This window comes from Mytilus californianus, unplaced genomic scaffold (assembly GCF_021869535.1).
Source record: "Mytilus californianus isolate M0D057914Y unplaced genomic scaffold, xbMytCali1.0.p SCAF_9, whole genome shotgun sequence".
NCBI lineage: Eukaryota > Metazoa > Mollusca > Bivalvia > Mytilida > Mytilidae > Mytilus > Mytilus californianus.
In genome coordinates this window covers 48,827,078-48,839,632 of record NW_026262745.1, presented here as the reverse complement: position 1 = coordinate 48,839,632, position 12,555 = coordinate 48,827,078, and the positions used below count along the sequence as shown (strand labels likewise).

General features: G+C 30.7%; 1 protein-coding gene across 1 annotated transcript in view; it reads left to right on the top strand.

Moving 5' to 3' along the window:
• Positions 1-12,555, top strand: part of LOC127715941 (collagen alpha-2(I) chain-like) — a 100,858-nt gene that overhangs the window by 75,337 nt on the left and 12,966 nt on the right. Inside the window, exons 19-20 of the mRNA XM_052222048.1 lie at positions 8,154-8,279; positions 12,366-12,383. Coding sequence (XP_052078008.1) covers positions 8,154-8,279; positions 12,366-12,383 — 144 coding nt within the window. The remainder of the gene's footprint in view (positions 1-8,153; positions 8,280-12,365; positions 12,384-12,555) is intronic.

Genomic DNA, 12,555 nt, shown 5'->3' with positions numbered 1-12,555 from the left:
CTTTAGAGTTTTGTATTTTTGTTTTATATTTTGGCAACAAACGTTCGAACGTTGTACGCATGGCTTATTTCAATCCAGTTTAACCAATGTTTGATTTTGAAAGGATATAAACCGATCTTAAACTTCTTGTTTAAATTATTTACAAATAATTTGTTCTAAATCTACTATGCAGTTTTAACTATTTACAGTACTTGAACAATGTATCCCCATAATCTATATAAAGTTATGCCTGTCTGACACAGCTCATATGCTAGTAACTTCATTTACAGGGATAAATTGTCAGGTAAAATTTCTATGAATGGTATCTTTCTCGTTAACAATATATAACATGTTGAACATTGAGCTGCCACTATTGCTTGTAGACAACGTGGATACAAGTAGGTCAAAGCCATTTTAGTTAAATATTATTTTAATAGGGTAAGCTATTGTATCAATTTGCGCCCGTAGTTCTCTATTAACATGATTAAGGTTAATATTACAATTTTCTGTCTAACACTCTTAACAGGTTTCAAAACACCCTATACGTATATCCTTATCTTTCAAGAGAAAGAGGTTGAGGAAAAACTATAGGAAATACTGATTTCTTGATTATTGGAGCAAACTATCTCAAATGATGTCATTGATCCATTAATCTGTGAAAGGATGAAAATAATTTTAATCCATTTTTTCAAAGTGAAGTTATCCTTTTTCTTTCTTTTTTTTTAAAAACATTGACAATTGACTGTCCCAAACCCTAATTGGTTGAAAAAAATCAATTGAAAAGTATATTAAAGTTACGTTAAGCTTCCTTGCGGGTTTAAATGTTTCCAAATTAAGGAATTTAAAAGCCTTTATAAGATGCTTAGTTCATACAATCTATTTCTTGGTTTCCCTTACATCAATGATGCACCATGATGTACAGATGTTCAAACAAGTACAGATAATCTGACAGCAATGCATTTCTTCATCTATAGCATTTTGAAATACGAAAGGGTCATTCAGTTGAAAAGATTCAGATTTAATTATAAATTATTTTTAAATCCCCTTTCACGACCTTGAAATATGTTGTCATTTTCTGTTTTCCTTCCTTCTTTTTGTATATGTATATATATATAAGGAAGAGTGAATTTATTTTGTATTCTAATGTTTCTTCATATCATTAGCTAAAATAGATAGATCGATAGATAGATAGATAGATAAATAGATAGATAGATAGATAGATAGATAGATAGATAGATAGATAGATAGATAGATAGATAGATCGATAGATCGATAGATCGATCGATAGATAGATAGATAGATAGATAGATAGATAGATAGATAGATAGATAGATAGATAGATAGATAGATAGATAGATAGATAGATAGATAGAAAAATGAATAAATAAATAGATAAATAGATAAATAATTAAATAAACTGTTTTAGTATTTGTTGATGATACTACTGTTTTAATGATGAACTTTTCAGGCGATGAACGAAAAGCCAAAAATGATATCCTTAATACAACAATTATTTTTTCTACTTTCCGATTATGTTATGCAAAGCCTTTTTATAAATGGTTCAATGTGAGGCAAAAATGTATCCGGGCAGGGTACCATGTCTTTCCGATTGTTACTCTGTGATAATCAGCTAACATGACCTTTTTCGTTAGAAATCAAACTTGATGTGTCAGGTAAGGAAAAAGTAAAATATCGACATATTACATTAACACAATGATTAATATGGCATTTACCGATTTTTTTGTAGCTGAACATTTACCAGCAATCAGTCAATCAATCTTAAACTAATGTAAAAAACAAAGAAAAAAAAAACGCCTTGGAGCTTCAATAAACTTGAATGAATCAGAAATTTCTAATTTGGTGGAAACGGTGAACTATGTAGCTCAGCAATCTTAGACGGAGTAGACCTAAATATATAAAAAAAGTAAAATAACAAAAATACCGAATTCCAAGTAAAATTCAAATCGGAAAGTCCATTATCAAATGGCAAAATCAAAAGCTCAAACACATCATACGAATGGAAAACAACTGTTATATTCCTGACTGGGTACAGGCATTTCCTTATGTAGAAAATGGTGGATTAAACCTGGTTAAATAGCTAGCTGTACCTCTCACTTGTATGACATAACATTCCATTATATTGACAACTATGCGAGACAAAAAAACCAGACATAATAGGTAAAAATGTCAAAAATAGGGGTACAGCAGTCAACATTGTGTTATAATCTTAATCACTATAAAACAAACAAATATGTGAACAAAGAAAAACAAAATGTCAATTGGACAAAGCACATACGCAAAAATGAGTGACAAAAATACAAAAAATTACCACAGCACAACAACACATTAGCGGGATGCATAAGTACCGAGCCGCGCCAAAAGGATATTACCAAAAATAGACTAAACAGAAAAGGTTAATACTTTTACAAAGACAAATAAAAGACCACTATAACCCGTAATAAAGATGATAAAGAACGTCAGCACCTAGAATCTATTCTTAAAGACCATCATGTATTGTTTGTAAAGTTGATACGGAAAATAAGGTTTGGTATCTTCCGATGAACCTTTTTAGAAAAGGGACGAGATATAATAATAATGAATTGGAAAGTCTATTCACTTAAACGTTTCACTTGATAAAACAAGTGTCAACTTATGTTCAAAAGATCAAATTTTGAATGTATAGAAAAGGCTAATATGAACAAATTAGAAATTAGTTAATAATTCATATTACTTCGTCTCATATCCCTCGTCCTAGCTAGCCTTGTGTCTTTTACTTTTCTTTTCTAGTTGATCTCAATATTGTAGATATGGATTTGACATAAACTGTAACGATTTTCTTGATCAACTATCAAATGCATGCACAAGACAAGAGGCTTCACCAGGCACGCCATCTTCAATTTTGGGGTACTCCCTATCGTAACTTGGGCAGGCAGCAGTACGTTACATATTTCGTTTTGGGCTTGATAATGTATTTTGGCCAAATATATTATCGTTCCCAAAATTTTCCTGAGTAGTTATGGTGCCTACGTCCCTTAACGAGGAATAGCTCTCATCTTGATTGCTCAGCAGCTCTATTTCACGCCGGTCTATACCCACCTATATCTACTCTAGTGCGGTACCACGTGAAAAATCAATTTAGGCTATACCGCTCGGGAACTTATTGCTAAAGTACTCTGGTACAAGTAGGCATTGTAGTAGTACACATTAGTACCCGTAGTTCTCTATTAACATGATTAAGGTTAATCTTACAATTTTCTGTCTAACACTCTTAACAGGTTTCAAAACACTATACCGCTCGGGAACTTATTGCTAAAGTACTCTGGTACAAGTAGGCATTGTAGTAGTACACATTATCTGTATTCACATACCCCTATGGTGACGTATTTCTGATATCCAGCTATCCAAGGCACGGTATGTTAGCGAAACATTACGCCTTATTAGTACTTTAACTTGTACATGATGCGTGTTTTTTTTTATATTTTATTACTGTACGATGTAAATTAGCAGTATATAACTTTGCGTACAACAAGGATTGAAATCCTACATAATTCCTTGTATCTATAATAGTAAAACAGACACTCTTATAGTAAAATCAGCTGCGGATCTAGTTGGCGTATAGGGCCTTTGATCGCAAAAATAATGTTCATGTTTCTCACAATCTATAGCATCTGACTTTATAGCATAAAATCAACCAGACAATACGACGTTTTATGAAATTAAGTCCACATTGAAAAATCCAAGATCCGCCTCTGAAAATGGATCATTGTTATGTATTACATGTATGCAAGTTTTTCAGTCGACTCCAACATAAAAAAAAAACATTTCTTCAAAATAGTTTATTTTCTCGTTTATACTGCAAGCTGCTGACATAAATGTAGGCCTTTTTGTGATTTTCTTGTAGGTTGACAAACTAATTTGCATTTCGATTCACAAAACATGAAACCTCTAAAGTTCTACAAACAATTGATGAACCAATATCCCTTGACGGACTGATCGTACACATATACCGGAATGTAATGACGCTGTTAGCAGTTTCGTTCTGAACAAAGAAAGAAGTACATTCACAGATACTGTACTACACATGTGATTGTGACAAAAAAAAAGAAAAAGAATGTTCAACGAATTGATAAAAAGTAAATATGAAATGACAAATATAAACACACAAGAGACATATTATTCGGTCTACACATGTCTGTATTGAAAATGCAAAATATGCTTTTCATTGTTGAAGGCCGTACGGGGACATACATATAATTGCTTATATGTTTGTCATTGGAACTCTGGTTGATAGGTGTATCATTGGCATCATAACATATCTCCATATTTATATTTTGAATAAGATGTCACTGCCAGTGGTCGTTTATGATGAAGAATGATATTAATAAACTAATGTGTCTGTATACTTTAAACCAAATATCAACATATGGTCTTACACCAGACAGTATGAATTAATTTACACATTTGTTTGAAGCTTCCATTTAATTTCTCTTGTGTTGTGTTTAATTTGTTCTTTTGGGTGAAAATCAAAATAAAAGTAAATAAAATTGTTGCGGTTTTTACTTGGCAGTTATTTTGTTCGGATAAATGAATAAATGCCAAGTATGTACAGTTTTTATTCCACGATTAGACTATATATTAAGAATATATATGGTGTGAGTCAATAAGACAGCAACCCTACGACAACAATATCCAGAATACATTGTGAGACAATTATACGGTCAATAACAGTAGACTGGTTTACCCAACAGTTGAGAATTAATCTATCGGAAACAACCGAAGACCTGGCATCAACACCAGACGTTAAGCAATTATCATTCGATCATTTTTATAAATGACATATTGTTTTGAAGCTCAAAATAAATAAATATTTATGTATATTCGTGAAGCTGTGATACTGTGATATTTTATTTTTAAGAGTAAGAGATTCTTTTTATAAATTGATTGAATTTCTGTTAAAAATGTTTGAAAAAAAAATGCTAGTAAAGAATCTCTAACTCAAGCTGAACATGTTTGCTCACCAAGAACTGGGTATTATATGAATTCATTTAAGAAATGAGTGTCTAAAAAAAGTGTAACCTTAGGGTGGGATAATTTCAATTTGGCAAAAAAACTATAACATCTATTATAAGATGTTCAACATTTGCTTGTTTCATCGATGCAAAAAGGCTTCCGATTCTGTAAATAGAGAGATGATGTGGTTTGAACTGACGTCATTAGGCATAAAGATACAAAACATCGTCTACTAAATAACTAAATGAAACATTTATATCGGCGTTTAAACATACCTGTTCCTAAAAGAAATTTGCTGGAAGAAAGTTGAATGCATATTTTAATTTTTTATTTCCCACTTCAATATGTTCTCTAGGTCGTTTTTCTGTTTCATAATAGTTTCAGAATGTATCATAACATCATCATGATCATAAAAACAATTGAGAAAGGTGAATTGTGACCAGGATCTGCTTACCCCTCCGCAGCACCTAAGATGACCTCACACAAATTTTTCATCAAGGTTAGTGTCGCTCAGTCTTTAGGTTGCAGTCTTGTAATTGACTGCTCCATAGGCGTACATAAAAAACAGCTGATCTTTGAAATTTTTTTTTTTAAAATGCTGCATAGAAAAAACAATCATGTATATATCATGCATTTAGTAATGTGAAAATCGTGATTTAATGAAAAAAAGTGGGTCATGCCATGAAGAATAAAAAGGTATCTAACCCTGAAGTCAAAACTGTTTTTATCTACTTTCCTGGTTTTGATATCCCCAAAAAGATGCATTTTAATTTATTCTATATTACATGTTTCAATTGAGCATGAACTTTTAATCAAACAGAAAATAATTGAGTCCAGAAAAAATGGACTATCTCATTTCACTCCATTTTTTGATATGCACCGGAAGCTGGAATTGTAATACAATACTGGTAACTATGACTATTGAACAGCGGTATGCTACTATTGCCTTTATTCCTTACCTATAACAGTAATGACACGCCTTAAAAAAATAAATCTTTTACTTTTTTTATTTGGTAGCCATAATTGAACATGCAAAATACCATTAAAAGAATAGTTTTGGTTGTATTATCAAATATGATCCCATTATTATAAGAGTACCCTTTCCTGAAACAAGGCAAAATTTGGAAATAAGTCATGCCTATCAAATGATCTGTAAATCTCATTTTTGTTTAATTTTATAAATGTTTACTAAATATTTAGATACTTTGAAGCTAGGGGAGATTGTGTTTTTTTTTCTTCATTTTCCTTCGCTTTGATCAAACCATTTACAACATTTTAGCCCTCCTCCTGTTTTCTATGAAGTCTATCCAAGTGGGCTTCTTGTTGTAGTCAAATTGAAAAACTGCCCCAAAACTTAGTCATAATGCAAAATTAGTTGCAATACAGCTTTATAAAGACATATACCTTTCACTTTTTGGACTACACATATGCTCATACATGCCTACTATATCATGGTTTTGTTTCTGTACTTCACACACCTATGCATATAAAATTTGCAATAAAATCCTAGAAAAACTAAATGAATACTCAAGTTGGTGTTTTTGGTAAGAATATTGATTACTTGTAACACCTAAGCACAAAAATCCTTGTCAGCATGGATAGTTTTAGAAAATTTCTACTTTTTAAACACATGTTTTACTCAAATATGGAATTTTCATTTAATACTGCAGTGCCGCATACAGGAAAAGAAGTCATAGTCTCTTGTAAAGTGAAAATTTTGTAATTTTTTTTCACCAAAAGTTTATTTTATATATATTCTACCTAAATGTCAACAATTGAGCCATAAAAATAATAACCCTAAAGAAATTTTTCAGTTTTGTTTGTGACTGTCTATTCAGCTATGCACTGACGTTTTCATGTGGAAAATAATCTTTCTATGTTCTTTTTTTATTCAAAATCACATATGTAATGTTACCAGAATCGCATTCTACCTCAAACTGTTGTGCTTTATATCTTTTTATACCAGCCCAGTAGTCAGCACCAGCCCAGTATTCAGCACTTCTGTGCTGACATGAATTATCATTGATATGGTCATATTTATAAATTAACTGTTTACAAAACTTTCGAAATTTTGAAATACTAAGGCTTTTCTACCTCAGGAATAGATTACCTTAGCTGTATTTGGCAAAATTTTTAGGAATTTTGGTCCTCAATGCTCTTCAACTTCGTGCTTTATTTGGATTTTTTAACTTGTTTGGATTCGAGCGGTACTGATGAGTCTGGCGTAAATACAAAAATTTAATCCTGGTATCTATGATGAGGTTATTTATTACATTTGTATGGTGTCTTGCATAGAAAAATAATAATTATTACATAATTTCAGTTTTTTCAGTGTAATTTTCTACCTTATATTTTTTATTTTCCAGAAAGTACTTGAATCATGATGTTTTGTCATTCTGGGCACTCAAAAGTCCACATGAGCTACTTCCTTGCAGAGAACATATGCGAAAATATCCCTATGCAGGTTGCAGTCTTGTAATTGACTGCTCCATAGGCTTACATGTAAAACAGCTGATCTTTGAAAATTTTTAAAATAAAATGCTACATATAAACATTTTTTCATGTACATATCATGTAATGTGAAATTGTGATTTAATGGAAAAATAGTGGGTCAAGCCACGAAGAATAAAAAGTTAGGAAAACCTACTTTTTTCTACTTTCTGTTTGCTGTTTTTACTAGGCCGCACCGCTTCCAGTAAACACGATATCCTTTCACTTTCCTGGTTTGATATCCCCCCAAAAAATGCAACTTTTTAAATCTAAATACATGTTTCAATTCAGCATAAACTTTTAATCACACAGAAAAAATTGAGTCCAGAAAAAAATTCAGAAAACAATTGACTATGTTATTTCACTCCATGTTTTGACATGCACCGGAAACTGGAGTTGTAATACAAGACTGGTACCTTTAGTTTTCTATGTTGTGTTTTGTGTACTGTTATTTATCTGTTTGTTTGTTTGTCTGTTGGTCTTTCTCTTTTTATCAATGGCGTTGTCAGTTTATTTTCCACTTCTGAGTTTGAATGTCCCTTTGGTCTCATTCGCCTCTCTTTTAAATATATCAAACAAACTGTTTCCTGTCACAAAAACAAAAGTGGTTTCATTTGATAAAAATGTTCTTCATAAAAGTCTATACACAACTAACATAATTTTTATTTATTCAGTTATCGACTACTGTGACCCCAATATGTGTCGCAATGGTGGTACTTGCATTAATGATAATGACGGTTTCACTTGTGATTGTGACCCAATGTATGGATTTGGTGGGCCGACCTGTGAACAGAAGTTAGGTTTGTAACGAGATTTGAAATACAGATATATGAAAAAAGTAAAACAACGAAAATACCGAACTCCAAAGAAAATTCAAAACGGAAAGTCCCTTATCAAATGGCAAAATTAAAATTTCCAACACATTAAACGAATGGAAAACAATTGTCATATTCCAATCCTAACTTGGGACAGGCATTTTCTGATGTATAAAATCGTGGATTAAACCTGGTTTTATAGCTAGTAAATATCTCATATGTATGACAGTCGAATATAACAATGTGTGAGCAAAACGAACAGACATAATAGGTGAAGATGTCAAAAATTGCGGTAAACCAGTCAACCATACAAAATTGATTTCCAATGACAAAATTTATGTTTCTATGAAACTATTGTTGTACAAATTAAGTTTTTATTCGAGAATCTAAAATTTTGATAAAATCCTTTTGTTAGAATTGTAATAAGATTTGATATGTATATATACAGTATACTATTTCAAATTGATTTCATCTACTAGATTTGCAGTAAAATCTAGTATTTGTAAAGAAATAACACATTTTCAGATACATTCGTTCTAGGATTTCAATTAATATTGATAAAAGGCATATTTTTTTTAATTCCATTTTGACTGCCTATCTACATATTAACAATTGAATATAGAATATGAAGATGCTTTGTGATTGGTTTTGAGACAACAATTCACTAAAGACCAAATGACGAAGTTAAAACTATAGGTCACCGTACGGCCTTCAATAATGAACAATGAAAAAAACCATATAGACTAGTAGGTTATAAAAAGCTCCTAAATGAGAGATTGAAAAACCCAAATTTTAATTGGGGTCTATTGTATATAGAATATAAACTGTCGAAGTTCATATTATTAAATGGGAAACTCAGAACAATTATTCAAATAAAAAAATTGAAACAGCAGGTGAAAATGCAGTAGTTGAACATTAGAATGCTTTTATATAGAAATAGATTGAATAAAATCATTTTAATGTATTAATGTTCTAGAATTGATTCCGTTCTCTATAATTCATTTTATAAAATAGATCATAGATTTTGATGCACTTTTGTAAAACGGGCTATAAGTCACATGTTCCAAACCTTGATTGGTTAAATTTGTTGTGTTCCCCAAGAAAATTTCCTTTCTTAACTTCGTTAAAGTGTCCGAGCTTCCTTGCGGTTTTTCAGGTTTCTAATTTAAGGAGTTTTCAATATTTATAAGATGGTTTGTTCGTAAAGTCTACATCTGGGGTTCTCCTTACATTAATCAATAAACATATATTTTTTGTACCGTCACAATGATCAACAAACAAGGATAAGCTGACAATAACGCATTTCTTCATCAATGGACTTTTTAAGATACGAAATACAGAAATGAAAAGGTCATTCAGTGAAAAAGATTCATAGTTGGTTAAATTTCATTTTTCATTCACCTTTCACGACCTTAAAATATGTTGTCATTTTCTTTTTTTTTCTGGGCTTTTTAATAGGTAACAGTTGTAGTGAGTTCGAAAGTCGGAAGAAAGATGGATTTACTATATATCGATTTTTCTTCCTATCATTAGCTGAAATGAATAGATAGATAAATAAATAAATAAATAAAGATACAAATTAATTGTTGATGAAAATACGTTATAAGGGATGAACTTATTTAGGCGATGAACAAAAAGCCAAAATGGTATCCTCAAAACATCACTTTTAGTTTATTACTTTTCGATTCTGTTATGCAAAACTTTTTCATAAATGGTTGAATATCAGGAAAACATTTCTTTTTCCGATTATTACACAGTGATAATCAGCTAGCATGTTAAAAATCCGACTTGATCTTTCTTTGATTAGGAAAAAGTAGAATATCGACATATTAAATTAATATGACATCAACCGAAATTTCTGTTGCTGAATATTCAGCAGCAATCAGTCAATCAATCATAATTAAGTAATTAAAAAAGTGCTTTCGACCTTTTATTAACTGGGACAAGTCAAATATCTAATTTGTCATCCTGCAGAAAAATAATGGAAATAATTGTTAGTAACTTATTACATACATAGTACATGTATAGTGTTCACTAAGCTTATGTCGAGAAACATAACTTTTTTAGAAAAATAGGTACTATAGAACAAAACATTACATTCACATCATTTTATCAATACGGTTAATTACATAGATCAGAACTCTTACACGAAATAGAATTAATTAAAACTTTTATGTTTTGAATAGTAAAAAAAAACGTAATCCTATTCACTCAAACTTTTCACTTGATAAAAAAAAGTGTCAACTTAAGTTCAAGAGATAAACTTTTGACTTTGTATATAATAAGCTTATATGAACAAATATATATTTATTGTAAAATTATCGTAAAGAGGTACAGACCTAGAATTACAAAAATGAAGAATCTATTCTGGACCTGTTTTCTGCTGGTTGTGTTATTCTGTATATGTTCCGATGCAGACGGTAATTTATTTTATTTTCAGTCATTTTACATTATATTTATGTATAAGTATCGAACTTTGAAAAAAACAATGTACACTTTCTTTGAGATTATTAAATTTGTGAGAGCTTACTAATTATCTCCCTGACAATGTAAACAATGTGTACACAGAATTGACCAATACGACGAATGATCTAGTTCATAATGAGCTTTTCCATTTCAAAAGAATCTATTTCTCTACAGTAGTAGAAATTAATGGACAATTGATAACATTTTGTGTTCAACCGACCCTCACTGTCAATTTCTAAATGTAAATCAAGATATAAGGCAGGTTAAATCTGTTGTATCCTGTATTTCAAGTTCGATGGGATACATGGACTATTGAGAATCATTGCCTTAAAAAAAAACGGGTACTACAGTACAAAATATCACATTTCACAAACAGTTCTTTCATGTAAGATCGCGATTTTGAAGGTATGTGTCTTCAATCAAACGCAATAAACTGAACGAAATACAATCAATAATCTGCATTCTAACTGCAAATATTTTAAAGATGGCTTCAAGAAAGCACATTTAGTTTTGGGAATTATATCTTTTTTTTGTAGTTATTTAAATAATTGAAAATGTAACGAATATTTCATCCTGCAGAAAATAAGGGAAATAATTGTTAGTACCTTATTACATACAAACTACATGTATAGTGTTCACTAAGCTTATGTCGAGAAACATTACTTTCAAAAAAAATAGGTACTATAGAACAAAACATTACATTCACATCATTTTATCATGGAATAACCGTTTCACAGATGATATCGGATATGTTCCTTATGTCGTAACTACAATACCCTTCCCTTTTCACGAATGTGACCTACCGAATTAGACTATTTACCGGATTTGTACTAACATAAGCAACACGACGGGTGCCACATGTGGAGCAGAATCTGCTTATCCTTTCGGAGCACCTGAGATCACCCCCAGTTTTTGGTGGGGTTCGTGTGGTCTTTAGTTTTCTATGTTGTGTCATCTGTACTATTATTTGTCTGTTTGTCTTTTTATTTTTGGCCATGGCGTTGTCAGTTTGTTTTCGATCTATGAGTTTGACTGTCCCTCTGGTATCTTTCGTCCCTCTTTTATTAAATGAATAGGCTATGTTGTATTTATTTACGATATAATATATCATGGAAAGATTCAGACGTATCACGGCATATGTTTTTATTCTAATTAATAAGACTATCTTTCAAATAAATGTTAAAATTCTCGATATATTCAAATTTCAAACAAAACGTCTGTTTCGGAAACAAAAACAAATGTTTAACTTGACTCGAACAAAATCAGATGTAGTTGCTACATTTATCTTATAAATGAAAATGATAACATAAATAAACAAAGGACTACTACAATTACTGATATGCCATCACAAGAACCTCAATTTGACTGACAGAAAGATTATGTTTTCATCATATGAAATTACACAACTCATCTTTTTAATGCCTTAAATACAGTTTTCCATATATCTTTTCAATTCTTAATCCACTTTAAATGTTTTGTTGCATATTGTGGAAAATAACTAATACGGAACTCTTCAAACAACTATCACTTATAACATTATTCAAATTCTTCAAAAACAATTATATCTGATTCTTTTATAATGAAGGCATCTTTTCTATTTTTCAGACCCACCTGGACCAGTTGGTATGTATCACCATTGGTGTATATTTATCATTTTGATTGCAATTGATCTAATTTGTCATTAAAGCACATACTTGTATTCAAGTTAGAAAAAATTTTTTTTTTGAAATTTGAATCAAACTTTCCACTCACTTAAAAATATTTTTACAATTAACAAAAATACACAAATCTAAAA